At 40.8% G+C, this 19,694-nt stretch overlaps 1 protein-coding gene across 2 annotated transcripts in view; it reads left to right on the plus strand.

Annotated features, from left to right (window-relative positions):
• Positions 1–19,694, plus strand: part of LOC124607306 (phospholipase A1-like) — a 113,832-nt gene that overhangs the window by 67,889 nt on the left and 26,249 nt on the right. For both annotated transcript variants that reach the window (XM_047139601.1, XM_047139602.1), the window contains exon 5: positions 14,260–14,457. In XM_047139601.1, the coding sequence (XP_046995557.1) occupies positions 14,260–14,457 (198 nt within the window). The remainder of the gene's footprint in view (positions 1–14,259; positions 14,458–19,694) is intronic.

The raw sequence follows: 19,694 nt of genomic DNA on the forward strand, positions 1-19,694 counted from the left end.
ATGAGAGCTTCACACATTTTGACTTCTTGGCAAAACCAAGACTGTTCCAGGAAATTTGTTTTTAGAATTCATGGGCTGAGTGCATTTTACAGCAATCCAACATCTTTTGAAGTGAAAAATAGAATGTGGCTTCTGATATTGACTGGAAATACAGAATACAACCCCTTATCAGCAAATACATCCATTATGGTGAATGCTATACTCCGTACATCGAGAGAAGAGCTCTGACACCTTCCAGCACAGTTGCCAGTATTCAACATGGATGGACAGTGAGCCAGTGGCGGGGGGAGTGGGGTGCCAGACCCTCCCACCCCACCGTTCGGCCCACAGCATCTCTCGGCTCCTTCCAAACCAAACAATGCCGGTCACTCATTGCAGCATTCCTGTATGAGCAGCATTCTGCTGATCGATGCGTTCCTTGATGGAATATTTTTTCACATGTGCTACCAGTGTTTGTCAACTTACACAAACATACAAATAAATATTTCTTTAATGGTATTGCTGCCATTTGACAGCAACAGCTTTTATTTTATTGTTATACCGTTCAGATTTCACTGTATTTCATACCAGTCTGATAGCATTTGACATACAAATAAGTTACTGTACTTAAAAATGGCATATGGCCGAACTCTGGATTGTATAACAATAAAATAAAAATTATTACCCCGAAATGGCAGTAACATCATTAAAAAAAATTACCATGACTATGGTTCCAGCCAAAATAAAAATTACACACAATCAGATTTTCAACGTTAACAAGGTAAAGCAAATTGCACAGATGTTACATATAAAATATCAAATAAGGACAGTTTTGTGGCGGCGTTCGTAGCGACAAACAATTCGCTGTAGAAACGGCTTACGAAGTCACCGCCACACTTTTAATAGCGGGCCGACTGGTCCGCTGGAACAGTGAACAGAAAGATGAAAACCCAAACACTCTGATTAAATAAAAGTCGGTACTTATCTTTATTAACGAAGATACAGAAACACAGTTGTGAACTCTGTGTCTACAGAAATCTGTCTAGTTCGAGTCGGAGTGGCTAGGTCAGCGTCGGCTGACGACAAACAACAACTCTGCTGCGATGAACACACAACTGACTAGCAAGTACACAAATCGGTGGCGAGTATACAACTGAGCGGCGAATACTGAACTGTCCTAGTGCTCGCGACTCCTTAAGAAACCAGAAGCCAGCGGTGGCGCGCGCAGACTTGCGGCGATTTCCTGTCTCCCTGGCGCTGCTTATGCGGACGGCGTCCGGACTTTGATGCTGCCAACCTTTTGGCAGCGGGCTCGGGTGGCATTACTGGCTAGGATATAACAGACAGTATCTCTATTTTTCATGTGGAAGAATGGAAACCCCAAGATCATCCTCATCTGATTGGTCATCTCTTGTCACAACTGCATAGTCTTCGGTATCTTCACTGCAGCTGCCCTCATCGTCTGATAAAGAAATTACAATATTATGAATGGATTTTTCTCTTACACCTTCTTCTATGTTTGACGTTGTAATCTTATTCCACACATGGTTGATGACGCTCCTCCAATTTTCTGGCATTATTCGTGTGACAGCCTCATTTAGCATCCTCTGTGTGTCTCACAACATAAAGGATTTGTTTTGCTCTGCAACATCTGCTTTTATTTGAGCCCAGATGAGTTCAATTGCTTTGTAATGGCAGTGGTATGCTGAAAGATGTCTAACTTTGTGTCCGTGGTTCTTTGCTACTTATCAATCACATAATGCATCTTCTATGGCTTGTATCATTTCACTAATTCCAAAAGTTCCACTTTCTGGATATTCTGTTCAAAGCCTATTTTACTATCTGGCAACCAGCTGACTATTTCATCTCTCCTTGCAGCACCCGTTGGTGCCTAATTTAATTGTACAGAATGGTACAGAGAATTATCCATTACAAAAACACTACCAGAACTGAGATTTGGTAGCAAACCAGTCTTTGAAGTATCTGCATTCATCTCCTCATTATAGTAGGCAGTTTTTGTTTTTGACTAGAACATCATCATAGCACCAGGAACAGAACCACTCATAGAGCCAGCATGAACTATAATTAGTCGCCCTCCCTTACTAGTTGGCATACTCATAGTTCCGTGACGCATGTCATCTGTCCATGCGACAGAATGTGCATGACGCATGTTGACCCATGTTTCGTCAATTCGTATTACATTTTCTAGATTCACTGCTAGCAACTCATGCAGGCAACAACATCTCCACACTACAATGTCTCTGTGTTCCATTAATACTTTTCATTCGGAGAACTTTTTCCAATGGAAGCCAATTTTTTTCAAAACAGTGGAGAGACTTGTCATTCTGCCTGTGAACAAACCACTGTCTGACAGTGATGCCATCAAATTTTTGAGTGTCAGACACTCCTTCCTGCTTAAGTATGCATATATGTGTTGCCTGATAGCACTTTCGGCAAAGTTGTCTGTTTCAGTCACACAACATGGTCTCTTCCTTGGGTTTCCAGGCGTCAAAATAACAGCTTGCAGCCTCTTTATCATTTGTGACTCTCTTCACTGTTGCTGTAGAGATGTTTTCAATGCCTCTGCCACTCTGTCAACCACTTTTCTCACTCATATGAAAGACCCACCATTGTCCCTTTCCCTTTCATAGTAAACACGCAATCTGTATATAAATTCACGTGCTTTGGATTTCAGCGTAGCTCCTTTCCCAAAAGCCCTCTTCTCTGCACTACAGGCAGTCATTTTCCACTTATACATACTTCTCCACTTATGTATATGGCAAGAAACTCACAGAAACAGTGGAATGCACACGTCAGAAGAAACTAAACAGGACTTTGTTTATCACAAGTTGTGTATCAGTATAGCTGGAAATACAACAGCTAATTTGGGTTTTACTAATTTCAGTGAGAAATAACTAGAACTGATGTATCTAAACATACTGAAGTCATGTAACAACTGTTTCCTCTGCCGCAAGTAAGGCCATACTTTAAAAGTTGTATGAAGATAGGCCAGACTTTCTATTCATTCTGTGAACTGATTCATTCTGTGAAGACAACAATCACAAATCTGTTTGTGTCCATTAAACTCCTACATCTCCTAGAGTGCAAATGAGTTCTAGTTCAGTGGGTAATGTAAACACAGGATGCCCCAGCTTCACACATCTGCAAACAGCATGCATTTCTGTTACAGAACCCACAGGTAAGAGAAAACTGGTATGTTTTGTTCTGGATTCTGACAACCAGTCCACTTTGCTGACAGATCTTCGATTTCCAGTTTGAATTTGCAAGTGATTAACACATAGGCCCTTATGATTGACACATTTGGGTCCACAGTTACCATATCAGAATTATGCAGAGTAATCTGTCTGAATTTAAGAAGTATATGGAAGAAAGGGCTCATTAGTATCAATGCCTTTGAGAGTTCACATTTGCTCAGCAGCCATCCTTCTGTACCACAAGATGCGTGAATTATGCAGCTTGCATGTAACCTGTCACTGGCTAATCCCATTGACAGACAGTTGTTCTCATTGATCTATTTATAGGAGCCAATCAATACTGGCAAACTGACCATACTACTATTTCTGTCTCTAGTCTGATTGTCCTCAAAGTTTGACTAGATACTTAGCATAAATCGAACAGGAATTGCAGTGATTCAGATTGCCATTAACCTTCATGTTGTAAGAGCCAAGGAGCAGGAACCATCAGTGAGCATGAGAGACTCCATGCTTTTGGAAGGGTTCGGTGCATCTTATTTCTTTCAAGATACTGCATTGCAAAAATGTGTACTAAAAACAATGAGTTAAGACTTGCTTATGACACTCTGATGTTAGAATACATCAGGCAAGACCATGTTGAGTTAGCTCCTTCTGATGCACATACAGACACCTCTCATCATCCACACCACTCAATAAAAAAAAAAGAAGGACAAGGAACTATAAAATAGCAGTCTGTTTTTGATGGATCAGCTCAAGAAGAGAGCCCGACATAGCTTAATGACATTTCAGAAACCTTCAACCGAAAGTAATGGTTGCACTACAATGATTCTGCCTACGACATTTTGCCATTATAGTCCATATCACACAAACTTCCCTTCAGCTTGCTCTTCACTTGTATGAGCAAGATCTTGTGAGATCCCTATAGTGCAACACACCTGTCAGTGAAACTTCACAATCAGTTCACACAATGGAGACAGCTGTTTACCACTTAAAATGTCTTCCTTTCAGTTGTATATGCAGCTTCTTCCTGTTATCGTCCACTCTCAGGAAACTGACAACCACTTACTCCTCTTGGTTGCAGCCTTAATACATAAAAATATGTACACAGATGATGCTACAACTAGAACTGAAGTACAAGACAGACTGGTGGTCTCTACTATGAGCTTATTTCATTGATGCAACAAATATAGTAACAGTAGCAAATCTGCCATGGTTGAGCAAAAAGTGGAAGGCCCAAGAAGAAGGCATAAAAGTGAATGCTGCACTAGTTTGTGTGTTATGGAACACAACAAACAATATGCTCCCTGTACCTCAAATGGTTGTCACTGGCAAAACACTAGACATGATAGCTACCAAAAGAAATTTGCTTTGAGTTACTGCAAGCACCTATGATTCTCTGGGCCTAGTCTCACCAGTATCCATCACTAAAAAGGTTTTATTCCAAGACACTTGGCTACTATGGTTGTGTTTGGACAAAATCCTGCTTCATCACCATGTCTCGAAATGGTGTATTTGGCTATTGTGACTTCCTAATCTCTATGTATCTATATGCAAGTGTATCTCAACTTGTCAGAACAGAATCTTGCACATTCATCATTTTTGTGATGCTTCTGAGCTAGTATATTGTGCCACCTAATTCGTCAATTGTGAGGAACACGGGAACACTAATAAAAACCTTATGTACAGTAAAAACAATTTAGTTTCTGTCAGGAAAGTAACAGTCTCAGGTATTGAATTACTAGCTACATTGTTGGGAATGAGACTGTTGCTTTATTAATACAATGTTACCAACTGTGGCATTGGCAGAGCAAGTCTTTGGACTGACTGCTCCATAACCCTAGCATTGATATGGGCAAACCCCAGCATTTTGAATCTCATTTTCCTATGTTCAGCTCTGGGGGGAGCCAGGTAGGAAAGAATGATTGGTTCAGTAAAATGGTGCCTTTGTAAATTACTCGGGTGAAGCAGTCTGGGTGAGGAGAGACTTCAGATTTTTCTTGTAAGCATCAAAGCCATACTCAGCTTTACACCTGTCTTCCAAACTTACGATGAGGTGCTTGTGCCAGCTCACTTTCTGGTGTGGATGAGACTTACGACTTGATTGAGTGGGATCGAGCCTTGAAAGCCAACTGACTTAATATAAGAATTCAACCTGTAGCAGAAATTAACAGAAGACTTCTGGAATCAGTGCAGCAAAGATTACTTGCTCTTACTCATGTGTTTTCATCAACTTCAGAATGTCGGTAGAAGTGCAGGAGATTAGAATCGGTGACATCGTCCTTCTTCAAGAAGGTGTCTGGCTCAAACATATGTAGAAAGGGGTGAAGATAAAGGACTTCAGAACTGGCCAGGATGGATTTTATTGGACTGTTATTCTCATTACTCTGGAGCAAAGAGAGATTACCAGACTAAGCCAACTGGTTATAACATTGGAAGTTGTCCAGGGTTGGAAATGGCGCAGTAGAACTGTATATTATAATACGAGGGGTGTCCAGTAAATAAGCAACACATTTTTTCTGAAACCAAAAGAAACTCAATGACAACTGTCTGCTTGGAATGCACCTCTGTTACAGAATTTTGAAGGCTGTGTATAACACCACCACATATCAGAATGTCATGAAACTGTAAGGGCTAAAGCGTGAATATTCCACAAAGTCCCACAACAGATTCTACACTTTTGATTTGAAATTGGCTGAGAAAAGGAAAGTGTTGCATTACTTATGGAATGCCCCTTATATCTTTGCATGACTCTTTTTCTCTTTGATAGAAGTGTACCCGGCTGTCACCAGCAACTGCCTCAGCTGTTCCTGTTGATGATGCAGGATCCACTTGATTAGTTTTGAGAGTATTGATGATCGTGTGGACACAATGTGAAGGCAAGGGCACTGTGGGAGTGGCAAATGAATATTCTGTGGTGTGGCTGCAGTATGTTGTAATATGTCAGCTATGTTTGATGCTGCTGGCTGTGGAGTTGATTCTGATTCCAATGCCACTGGAGTCATTCAACTTCTGTGAAGAACAGCCTTGAATAGCTGTAATTGTAGTGGGACTCATCCTCACTGCTGTCGTTTGCTAAAAACCCACATGGTGGCACCAGTGTAATACTGATGATGAGATGACATCTTGTTGTTCGTCTACAGAGGCACTAGTTGTAGAAGGGTTGGTGGTTCTTGGCTGTGGAGCACCTCCAGACTCCTCTCATGGATCAGGGTGGCCCTTTATATGTTAAAAATTATTTTTAATGTCTTCAGGTGATTTTAAACAGATGACAATCTTCATCTTACCTTAAAAGCCTGATAGATTTGTTCAACTCATCCATTAGACTGTTAATGAAAGGCAGCTCTAAGCACATGTCAGATTGTATGATGATTGCAAAAGTCAGAGATGACTGATGAAATAAATTTTTGTTCATTGTGAGGCAGGCCATTGATTGTAAATATTTGGTTGTGGGCTGGATAGATGTTTCTTCAGTTACCAAGTAATACATGAGACTGGTCCAATTAAGATAAATATGGCTTTATTCATGAATATATAACAATAATGGAAAACCACTTAACAAGACACAGTACACTGATGTGAACGATACACTGGCAGGACGTAAAAGAGCTCTGTTAGCACTGCTCCACACATATATGTGTGTGTGTGTCACTGGCAGACAGCATGGCAGAGCCCTCACTGCGCGTGTGCCTCCCGCAGGCAGCCTTCAGTGTCCAGCCCACACTGATACAGTTGACGGCTGATTCAGAACCCCCCCTCCCCACACACATACCCATTAACACCAGACTTGATGCACTTGCACTCACATGCACTAGCTGCAGGATACAGTGATCTCTCCCTTGTGCAAAGGTGATGGACAACACGCCAGCGGCCCAATGAAAGGCACATGCATTCGACCCATAATGCTGCCGAAGGGGCGGGGGCCGTGGGCCATGGGCCATATGGGCAGGGCAACACAGTATAGGACCAAAATGCACGGTGATGTCGGCATGCCTGAGGGAGGTGAGCCCGTGAAGTGCCCAACGACAGCACTGGAGAGCTGGAAAGAATGGTGCCATCGCCATCTCTGTGTGTCATCATCAGCAGACAGATGCCAGTGCGGAGGAGATGGGGATGGACCCACTGGCAACAATGGGTGATGAAATAATGATGAGGTGGCTGGAGGAGGGTGGCCTGACTGGCAGCAAGTGGGGGCACAGCCAATCAAAGTGGCGAACTACCAGCCATCGGCTGTACAGACATCTCACAGAGAGCATCCCCAGTGGCAGATAACCTTGTCCGGTATCCACTGGGGCTAGTGACCACACCCTTGCACCAACATCGGCAATCCCGGTGCGAATTGACCAGATGAACCTGACTGCAGCAGGTGTGGTGCAGCCTTCATATGGTGGAGGAGTGTGCATGGCTACCAGCTGTGAAGCAACTCAGCCTGGTTCCACTCCCCCATAGGCGTGAAGTGAACGGTGCTCAGAAAACAGAGAAAGGCATCAGCTGGCAAAGAATGCACAATAAACTTTTTCATTTGGGGCTTGAAGATACGTTCTAGTTGTTCCACAGAGTAAAGCCTTCTGGTGCACTTTCTCATATGGCGCTAAAGAGGTAATTCCATCACACACCACAGAGTCTGCATAAGAGTAGATATGGGCCTCAGTAAGGAATTGGCACTTACGACTAAGGCTGTGAAGTTCAGCTGCCTAGGCCCTGTACGACTAGTGTGGTTTCAGGTGGCACCAGTAGAATTCAATTTTCGTTGCTATGACATGCTTTCATTTGCAATAGTTGTTGGACAATAAACTGCACATGTGATCAAACGTAAGAGGTGCCAGTTCTTGTGAAGGAGCCAGCTGACACAATAATTCATACATTTTAGGTGGAATCTACAAAAGGGAGGGGCTTTGCACAAATTCAAGGCTGTCACATCAAAAGCCAAAAAATGCTGTCTGAGTCTATTTCCTAAGCTTCCCATCCTCGGCTGAATCATCATATGGAGCAAAAGTGGGTGGATTGGCTGATGGAACAGTACCCTGTCTGTTAATGGAAGCTGACAAAGTGGTCACAGCTGAAGTAAGCTCTTCGATCAGGGCCAATAGCATGGCATCCAAAATGAATAAAACTGATGAAATCGCAATTAAAGAATGCACACATCGAAACCATTTCAAACTCGTCGCCAATCGTGTAGTAATCTAGAAACACAAGTGTGGTCCAAGTAACATGAATATGACTTTATTCATGAATATTGAACAATAATGGTAAACAGACTTTCATGGATCCCCACTTAACAAGACACAGTGCACTGATGTGAACGGTACACTAGCAGGGCATAAAGAACTCAGTTAGTACTGCTCCACAAACATATGTGTGTGAGTCGCTGGCAGATGGCATGGCAGAGACCTCGCCACATACATGTTTCCCACAGGCAGCCGGTTCATGCTAATACAGTTGACAGCCGATTCAAACACACACACGCACACACACACACACACACACACACACACACACACACACACACACACACACATGATGACACCACACTCCTGCCAGTTTATGATGTGGCAGTGGCAGAAAATATTTGGAAGTCAATAACAGGCACCAATGACAGTGAGTCTTATGGAGTTAAGAAAGGGGCCTGCCAAGTCTATGTGAATGCAGTCCCATAGATATGCTGGCTGTGGCCAAGAAGATAGCATGTGAAGGGGTGGAGCTTGCTGTGTGCACGGTCATGGCATAAATATATTAGTTGTTCAATTTCCGTATCATATTAATTGATTCTTCCATTGCTTCTTGGTATAACAACTTTATAATTATAAATGAAATCTACAATATTGTGGATGTTCTACATTACTAAATTATTTCATTAAAGATTTCTTGACTTCTAAGACCTTAACTGACTATTGCCATCAAAGATGGTACTGGAAAAGAGAACAAACCAGAAAAACATTAACACTAAATGTGTGTGTGTGTGTGTGTGTGTGTGTGTGTGTGTGTGTGAGCGTGCGTGCACATGTGCATGTGTGTGTGTTTATTCAAGCATGCATGCCAGAGGCGAAAGCAGGGAAGGGGGGAGGGGGGACAAGTGTTGCATGCCCAGAAGATGTACATAAGGTAAAATAACTTAACTGCTTATATAACTATTTCAATTAAATAAACAGTCACAGTAACATCAAATTAAAAAATGACAAGAGTACTGAAGTATAACTTGAAGAGGTAATTACATGTGGAAGGTGAAACAGAAATAGAGCAAAAGGTAGAATTGGCAATTGTAACTGGATATACATAAGCTAAATTGTATATCAGTACTGTGAAGAATTTCTCTTACTTAGGGAAGATGCACAAACTGCAGAACAGCAGCATCCATGGAGTGTACAGACAATCACAATAAAATAAATAAATATAGGGAACAATGTTGTTGTTGTTGTGGTCTTCAGTCCTGAGACTGGTTTGATGCAGCTCTCTATGCTACTCTATCCTGTGCAAGCTGCGTCATCTCCCAGTATGTACTGCAGCCTACATTCTTCTGAATCTGCATAGTGTATTCATCTCTTGGTCTCCCTCTACAATTTTTACCCTCCACGCTGCCCTCCAATACTAAATTGGTGATCCCTTGATGCCTCGGAACATGTCCTACCACCCGATCCCTTCTTGTAGCCAAGTTGTGCCACAAACTCCTCTTCTCCCCAATTCAGTTCAATACCTCCTCATTGGTTATGTTATATAGCCATCTAATCTTCAGCATTCTTCTGTAGCACCACATTTCGAAAGCTTCTATTCTCTTCTTGTCCAAACTATTTATCGTCCATGTTTCACTTCCATACATGGCCACACTCCATGCAAATACTTTCAGAAACGACTTCCTGACACTTACGAGGGTTGTTTTTTAAGTAAGGGCCGTTTTTATTTAAAAAAAAAAAGATACAAATACTTTTGTAAAAAAACTTTTGTTTTCTGATTCTACACACTTTTACCTATTTTTCTACATAGTTGCCTTGTTTATTGAAGCACTTGTCATACCGTACAACAAAGTTTTTAATTCCCTCTTCAAAGAATTCGGCCGCCTGCTCTGACAGCCAAGAGTTCACGGCTGCTTTCACTTCATCGTCGTCATTGAAGTGCTGCCCGCCAAGATGGTGTTTCAGGTACCGGAAAAGGTGAAAATCGCTAGGAGCAAGGTCGGGGCTGTATGGTGCATGGTCTGAAACTTCCCAGCCAAAAGAATCAATCAAATCCCGAGTCTTTTGAGAGGTGTGAGGCCTAGTGTTATCGTGCAGGAGCAAAACTCCTTTTGTCAGCATGCCGCGCCTTTTGTTTTGAATTGCTCTGTGGAGCTTCTTTAGAGTTGCACAGTAGGCATCTGAGTTGATTGTCGTTCCTCGTGGCATAAAGTCCACTAGCAAAACACTGCGCCGGTCCCAGAACACAGTTGCCATAATCTTGCGCTTTGGCAGCGTCTGTTTGGCTTTGACCTTGACGGGTGAGGTTGTGTGTCGCCATTCCATCGATTGTCGCTTGCTTTCAGGAGTGATATGGGATACTCATGTTTCATCTCCAGTGACAATTTGACTCAACATGTCATCCCCTTCTTCCTCGTAATGAATCAAAAATTCCAATGAAGTGGCAAATCTCTTCCCTTTGTGGTCCTCTGTGAGGAGTCTGGGTACCCACCGAGAACACAGTTTCTTAAAGTTTAGGTTTTCAGACACAATTTTGTACAAAACCATTCTTGAAACTTGTTGAAATTCTAAAGAAAGAGTGGAAATTGTGAATCTTCTGTCCTCACGAATCTTTGTTTCGACTGCAGCCACCAAATCATCAGTGATCACAGAGGGCCGGCCTGAGCGTACTTCGTCATGGACGTTTTGACGGCCATTTTTAAACTCTCTTACCCATTGACTCACTTTACCTTCACTCACTGCATTCAAGCCATAAACTTGTGTTAACTGACGATGAATTTCTGCAGCTGATAGGCTTCTCGCAGTCAAAAAACGTATCACTGACCGTTATCTCACACGCGGCGGGTGATTCAATAATCGTAAACATTATAAAGTAGCATAGTGATGTGTACACGTCAGCTACAGAGCTGCAACTTGCATCAGTATTAACGGGAAGGATGCCGGCAAGTGGTGCGGTGGCTTGTTGCGGCGTCCGCGCAAACTACGGGACTATATGCACGAACGGCCCTTACTTAAAAAAACAACCCTTGTAAATCTATACTCGATGTTAACAAATTTCTCTTCTTGAGAAACGCCTTCCTTGCCATTGCCAGTCTACATTTTGTATTCTCTCTACTTCGACCATCATCAGTTATTTTGCTCCCCAAATAGCAAAACCCCTTTACTACTTTAAGTGTCTCAATTCCTAATCTAATTCCCTCAGCATCACCTGATTTAACTCGACTACATTCCATTATCCTTGTTTTGCTTTTGTTGATGTTCATCTTATACCCTTCTTTCAAGACACTGCCCATTCCGTTCAACTGCTCTTCCAAGTCCTTTGCTGTCTCTGATGGAGATACAATGTCATCGGCAAACCTCAAAGTTTTTATTTCTTCTCCATGGATTTTATTACCTACTCCGAATTTTTTCTTTTGTTTCCTTTACTGTTTGGTCAATATACAGATTGAATAACATCAGGGAGAGGCTACAACCCTGTCTCACTCCCTTCTCAACCACTGCTTCCCTTTTGTGCGTCTTGACTCTTATAATTGCCATCTGGTTTCTGTAAAAATAGTAAATAGCCTTTCACTCCCTTTATTTTACCCCTGCCACCTTCAGAATTTGAAAGAGCAATGGGAACATTGTCAAAAGCTTTCTCTAAGTCTACAAATGCTAGAAACATAGGTTTGCCTTTTCTTAATCTATCTTCTAAGATAAGTCGTAGGGTCAGTATTGCCTCACGTGTTCCAATATTTCTACGGAATCCAAACTGATCTTCCCTGAGGTCGGCTTCTACCAGTTTTTCCATTCATCTGTAAAGAATTTGTGTTAGTATTTTGCAGCTGTGACTTATTAAACTGATAGTTTGGTAATTTTCACATCTGTCAACACCTGCTTTCTTTGGGATTGGAATTATTATATTCTTCTTGAAGTCTGAGGGTATTTCGCCTGTCTCATACATTTTGCTCACCAGATGGTAGAGTTTTGTCAGGACTGGCTCTTCCAAGGCTGTCAGTAGTTCTAATGGAATGTTGTCTACTCCCGGAGCCTTGTTTCGACTTAGGTCTTTCAGTGCTCTGTCAAACTCAGTACCATATCTCCCATTTCATCTTCATTCACATCCTCTTCTATTTCCATAATACTGCCCTGAAGTACATTGCCCTTGTATAGACCCTCTATATACTCCTTCCACCTTTCTGCTTTCCCTTCTTTGCTTAGAACTGGGTTTCCATCTGAGCTTTTGATATTCATGTAAGTGGTTCTCTTTCTCCAAAGGTCTCTTTAATTTTCCTGTAGGCAGTATCTATCTTACCCCTAGTGAGATAAGCCTCGACATCCTTACATTTGTCTTCTAGCCATGCCTGCTTACCCATTTTGCACTTCCTGTCAATCTCATTTTTGAGACATTTGTATTCCTTTTTGCCTGCTTCATTTACTGCATTTTTATATTTTCTCCTTTCATCAATTAAATTCAATATTTCTTCTGTCACCCAATGATGTCTACTAGCCCTTGTCTTTTTACCTACTTGATCCTCTGCTGCCTTCACTACTTCATCCCTCAAAGCTACTCATTCTTTTTCTACTGAATTTCTTTCCCTCATTCTTGTCAATTGTTCCCTTATGCTTTCCCTGAAACTCCGTACAACCTCTGGTTTAGTCAGTTTATCCATGTCCCATCTCCTTAAATTCCCACCTTTTTGCAGTTTCTTCAGTTTTAATCTACAGTTCATAACCAATAGATTGTGATCAGAGTCCACATCTGCCCCTGGAAATGTCTTACAATTTAAAACCTGGTTCCTAAATCTCTGTCTTTCCATTATATAATCTATCTGAAACCTGTCAGTATCTCCAGGCTTCTTCCATGTGTACAACCTTCTTTTATGATTCTTGAACCAAGTGTTACCTATTATTAAGTTATGCTCTGTGCAAAGTCTACCAGGCAGCTTCCTCTTTCATTTCTTACCCCCAATCCATATTCACCTTCTCTTCCTTTTCCTACTATTGAATTTCAGTGTTCGAATAGGGAACAACATAGGAATAATATGAGTCAGACAATGTGGGAAGAACTGGAGAAATATGGCGATTAAGTGAAGTTTAGAAAGGGGAATTATTGAGCTGTGTTGGATCATTTAATATTAAATTAGGACTGTGGGCTGGATGTTTATGAATTTCTGGGGCTTCCAACAGATTGTTTTTGGATTTTGTTTTCTAAGTGGTGGACTGTGGGAACATAGCTTTGACCCACACCCAGTACACACTCAGCCAATGTGAAGCAAGAATTCTGCAACCTCCAACTGTGTTCATGTTCAACTGTGTCTTAGCCCAATTGACCAATGTAAAACTTATTACTATAAGGACAAGTGATTTTTTATACCCCACGATTGGCTATAACTGGCTCTTGTCTTTGCTACTAAAAATGCTCTGGGTTGTGGTGTTCCTTGCAAAGTAGAAATATGGTAGTTGCAGAATTTCAGTGATTTGGCTACAGTCTGTGATACTTGTCCAAAGTATGGGATAATACGTCACTTCCTGCAAAATTTGGAAGGAACAACAGAGGGGATAAAATTTTCAATTTTTGTCAGTGGGTAGTGAACAAATTTTATTTTGTCCAACTCTGCTCACATAGCTTTTTAATAGTATCCATTTGTAGCTTTTTAAAATAGATATTAATATTTTCTTCCTTGTATTCTGTAATATTTGCTGGACATGCACTACAAGAATAAGCTTTGCATGGGATTGTAAAACTATGGATTACAAAAAATACAGGTTTGCATAACTTTTACAATAAAAGTTCAATACAGACTGTTCACAAGTATTTTAAGTTTTCAAAAAATGGATAAGTGTTATCAGTTTAGTTAAATCACAAGCTAATACTTCAGAATGACATTAATGTGCAACTAAATTTAAATACGAAACAGGATTAGACCCAGCAGGGCCTGGATATGATGATAATGAAAACCCAGGAAATGAGAAGATGCTGGACCAAGAAGATGCAGAGTTCGTCCAGGTCATCCATACAAATGCTGGTGTTCTAGGATATAAATATACCCTGGGAGATGCAGACTTCTTTCCAAATGGAGGTTCAGAGCAACCAGGCTGTGCTACTGACGATTATGGTGAGTTTTTTTGTGCCAGAACATTTTACTTTCTACTTACATTGTAAGTTTTTGATTTTGTTCATTGAAACATTGAGAAAGGGGGAGAGAGATAGAGAGACTCTAAACTCATTTCTTTCCTTTCCTATCTTCCCCGTCTTTTTCCATCCTGGAATTTCCACTATTAAAATAGGCAATTGTTATACTTTTTAGATTAAGCTGCCACTATTACTACTCCAAAGTATTAAGAGGACAAAAGAATGTGTAGTGCATCTGTGAATGACATATTAAACAGTTTTTAAAAATTCCACTCTGATTGTCTATGTCTGTTCAGGTAAAAATAGATTTCCATACCATATCACTTAGAGTTTCCACTGTAGCATATCACAGACTTTAAAAAGCCAAAGTTATACTTTAATCTCCAAGAAAGATAAAACCCATTATTAGATTTGAATTGCTATTTTACTATTAGTGAATGTATCTTTTGGATCTGACATAAGCAATTTATTAGAGTAGCAGCAGATTATAAACATATTCTGTTCACTAAATTCAGGTAGAAGTAATCTGCGTGGCAATGCTAATGCAAATAGTTGAAAATATTATACAAGACATTTATTCTTTTAAATTGATGGTCCATCACCTGCAGACTATTTCTTACATTACTTTTTTTTTATAGCCTAAGTTGTACAAATCCCAGTATATATTTATGGTTTTACAACTAAATAAAAGCTTAAAAAATAATGTTGGGTTGAGAAATTTTAGTAATTTAACTTAAGATTATTTGATTATTAAGGGAAAAAAGAGAAGATATGGTAGATCGTAGGATTATATCACCAACGCCATTCCAATCGCAAGGAGCTCTACAGTACACATCGAGCATGCACCTGTGTGTGATATACTGATTTCTAATCCCAGTGCTTGATTGACTGTAGGGGAACATCTCTAAATTAATGTGGGGTTGCTGCCTTAACTCTGTCTTCTATGCTATTCTCTACTAATTATTATTTTACTCTAATATAAACTAAATTTTTATATCATTCTATGTGTGTGTTTTGTGTATTTCATTGATATACAATCTAGTCATACTACTTCCGCACTATAGCTATTACAGTTTGTTTCTTCTTCTGCTACCTCTCCTGGATTAGGCCAAGGCCTGTTCTGATCTCGCCATCTCTCCCTCAGTCATCCCACACTTCTCTTACCCCATTGTTTATAATATGTTGCTAGTTAGGAAGTCTTTGTGGTGACATACAGAATTCATATTCTCTTCATTTTTATTTGTATTGGATTGCCTCTTGTGTTATTGGTTGCATCCCTAAAACTTCTCGTATTGCCTCATTTCTAATTTTGTCTTTCCTAGTGCAGCCTTTCACAGAGCTTAGAAATTTCATTTGTGCTGTTTTTAGTTTATTTCTCAGTGTCCAACTTCCTATCCATTTTAATAAGCTGGGAGCTGCAATGACTTTATAAAATTTTAACTGTCCCTCTGTTCTTGTTTTTCTCTTAAGTGTTCTTATTTTGCCACATACATGTTGGTAAATATTAGCTTTTGCTGTATCCATGTCTTGATCATATAATATGTCACATCCTAAGTACTTGAAATGGGCTAGCTGTTCTATTGGTTTATTATTGAAGATTAATTTTCTTTGCACTGGGTGAACACCTAAAAAGGCCATGCTTTCATTTCATTTATAGATATAATCATATTGTAAATAAAAACAAAGATGAGGTGACTTACCGAACAAAAGCACTGGCAGGTCGATAGATACACAAACAAAGCCAAGGCTTGTGTCTGTATGTGTGGATGGATATGTGCGTGTGTGCTAGTGTATACCTGTCCTTTTTTCCCCCTAAGGTAAGTCTTTCCGCTCCCGGGATTGGAATGACTCCTTACCCTCTCCCTTAAAACCCACTTCCTTTCGTCTTCCCCTCTCCTTCCCTCTTTCCTGATGAGGCAACAGTTTGTTGCGAAAGCTTGAATTTTGTGTGTATGTTTGTGTTTGTTTGTGTATCTATCGACCTGCCAGTGCTTTTGTTCGGTAAGTCACCTCATCTTTGTTTTTATATATAATTTTTCCCACGTGGAATGTTTCCTTCCATTATATTGTAATCATATTGTAACTTGCACTTATCTATTTACTGACTTAACATGCCTATTTAGTGCACTCCATAGCATGGTTATAACTTGCACTTATCTAGTTACTGGCGTAACATGCCTATTTAGTGCACTCCATAGCGTGGTTATAGCTAGTTATTCTTTATAGATGTTTCATCTTGGTATCTCCTGATGTGGGAGGTGTTAGTTATCAATCTGTCAGAATTGTGTGCCCATTCTGCTTCCATTGCATTGCTCATTAATTATAAACTGTGATTGTTAGAGTCAATGTTTTCAGTTTGTTCTTTCAGATACCTGTCATGTTTTATGTTCATCTCAGATAATTGCCTGTCTAGTCTACCTGTATAGTCTTGTTTCTATGTATTCAGCATATGGTATATGTGATGTATTGTCAGTGGCACTGGTAGGTCTTGCCTTTTGTCTGGCTCGGTCATGGAATTGCATATGTCATCATGTGTGAAATTTGTTTTTTGAGACCACACGTACAGAATGCAGTGTAGAAGTATAAGCTCAGGAGTTCCTGGTTCCTCACAGGAACATTCTGTTCACTGACTGTGGTGCATTTGATGATGGTGCATTGGAATGGGGTTGTGTTCTGATAAAGAGTGCACCATACCATTGTATTGTATTGTATTGTATGTAAACCGGGGACCTAGAAACGATGGAGAGGCTCCATCCCCGCCACTGCCACAGTGGTCCACAACCACACGATGACTACCGCAGTCCACTTCACCCCTCCACCGCCCCACACCGAATCACTCTTTCAGGATTATTGTGCGGTTTGGCCCCCGGTGGACTCCTCTCCCCCCCCCCCCCCCCCCCCCCCCCGAAATTGTCTCACACCAGACAAGTGTAACCCCTATGTTTGTGTGGTAGAGTAATGGTGATGTAAGCGTACATGGAGAACTTGTTTGCATAACAAATCGCCGACATAGTGTAGCTGAGGCGGAATAAGAGGAACTAGCCTGCATTCGCCGAGGCAGATGGAAAACCACCTAAAAACCATCCACAGACTGTCCAGCTCACCAGACCTTGACACAAGTCCACCGGGTGGATTTGTGCCGGGGACCAGGCACTCGTTCCCAACACAGAAAGCCGTGCATTAGACTGCACAGCTAACCGGACAGGCACACCGTACCATGACTGGGGTCTGCTTGTGTCACACATTTACTTGGCACTTTTCCGTTAATTCTTCCCCTTAATTTCCATTACTTTGTGTAGTCAGCCTCTCCTAAGTCAGTATGCCATAACTCACTGAAGGATTGTTAGTAAGTTGGGTATATTCCGAACACCACGCACAGTGCTTCCACTAACTTGGTGCTGAAAGTCCTGATAGTCTCAGCAGAACACTTTCTTGACCCTTGCCTAACAATGGTTCTAATCACTGTGAGATGGAGATTGTGTGCCTATGTGCTCAAAGCAAATCATAGTATTGATTCAAAATAGGGAATTGATACATTCCTATAGCTTGTACTGGAAATATGTAAGTGATTGTATTTAAAATTTTTTGATTGAAAAGTCAGTGGTGATAACAAATGTTAAATTTTTTTATTATAATAAAACAGTCCCAGCCGCTTAAAGATGTCTATTTATTTACTGGTGACCAGTTTTGACCACTGTTCGGTCATCATTGGACTATTTACTCCTTTGGAGTCTGCTGAAGCTGGCAAGGAGCAGAAAAAAAATGTCACTCTAGGAGGGATATAACCACCAGTGGGTACCGTATTTACTCGAATCTAAGCCGCCCTTTTTTCCGGTTTTTGTAATCCAAAAAACCAATTGCGGCTTAGAATCGAGTGCAAAGTAAGCGGAAGTTCTGAAAAATGCCGTCGAATATATGTAGCGCTATACAGGCATGCTTTGCAGGCACAAAGATAAATACTGGCGCCAAAACCTCTGCGGTAAATGCATTTAAAAAAAAAAAAAAAAAAAAAAAAAAAAGGGGGGGGGGGGGGGGGTGGGGGGGGGGGGGGGAGGAAGACGAGCTTTTTTTCCTCCGCCCGGAGTTTTGACCACTGTATTTTCATACCTTATTCATCGAAATAATACAAATTCCGTATTGTTCATCTTCGAATGTTGCAGCATTTCAATGTACTACAAAAATCCGACTGGCTAGGACTGTTAGGGAGGTTTGTGTTAATATGGCCAACTTTACGTTTTGAATTTTTTCCTACCTGTGAGAAGAGATGGTTGCTAGTAGGAACTTTTATGAATTGTGAATCACATGCAGTATCCTCTTCACCATAAGAATAATACGAATATAAACATTTTACCACGTATTCTTTCATGTTTGCTGCTATCTCATTTAAATTCTGTCTGCCTAATAAACTACGAAAGTAGAGTGAGACAACAGCAAACGCGGAAGAATATACATATCATGTCATGTTTTTATTCGTATTATTCTTATGCGTACAGTCAGAAATGATGCACGGCAATTGACTAGATTTTTAAATCTAAGATGACTCTAATTTCTGTGCAGAATGTACTGTACTAAAGAGGCGTCTGCAAAGATTTTCAAATGGAGAAAAATTTTCGCTAAACTCTCGTTCAGGAACATCTTCTATTATACGCAGTCTATTATTTGGTTCTTGTTGATCATTATCAAAGAAAGCAGCAGTGTAAGTAACAACAAATAGCAGTCTCTCGCCATTGTTTCGCTAATGAGACGCTTCCTCTTTTTTTTTTTTAAGCGGCGGCAGCGCGCACAAAAGCAAGCCATGCCGCGAGCGGTGGCAGGCCGTAAACACTCATTATCAGAAAGCAACAAACAATGCATGACACAGTACAGCAATGCATCTTCAGCTTAGAGTGACGTAAGCACCTTTAACAAAGAGAACGGCATTTATCAGATCAAAGAATAGTAAGCAATAAATTTAAACCAGACGAAGCACCTGAAAAAAGATGGGTATCCGTATAAATACGGACGGACACATAGCATGGCTACCTGGTAAAGCTTAACTGCTAAGCTTACGTCTCAAACCAAACTACTGTAGCTGTATTGTCATTCATTCGACGTAAATGGTGTCTCAAATTACAATGGACCAACTTTGTTTCGATTTGGAGGTGCGACCGAAAACTTTTCTCTCCCCCCTGATTTCGAGTCTCAAATTTCAGGGTGCGGCTTAGATTCGGGAAAATTTTT

The sequence above is a fragment of the Schistocerca americana genome, chromosome 3 (genome assembly GCF_021461395.2).
Source record: "Schistocerca americana isolate TAMUIC-IGC-003095 chromosome 3, iqSchAmer2.1, whole genome shotgun sequence".
Taxonomy (NCBI): domain Eukaryota; kingdom Metazoa; phylum Arthropoda; class Insecta; order Orthoptera; family Acrididae; genus Schistocerca; species Schistocerca americana.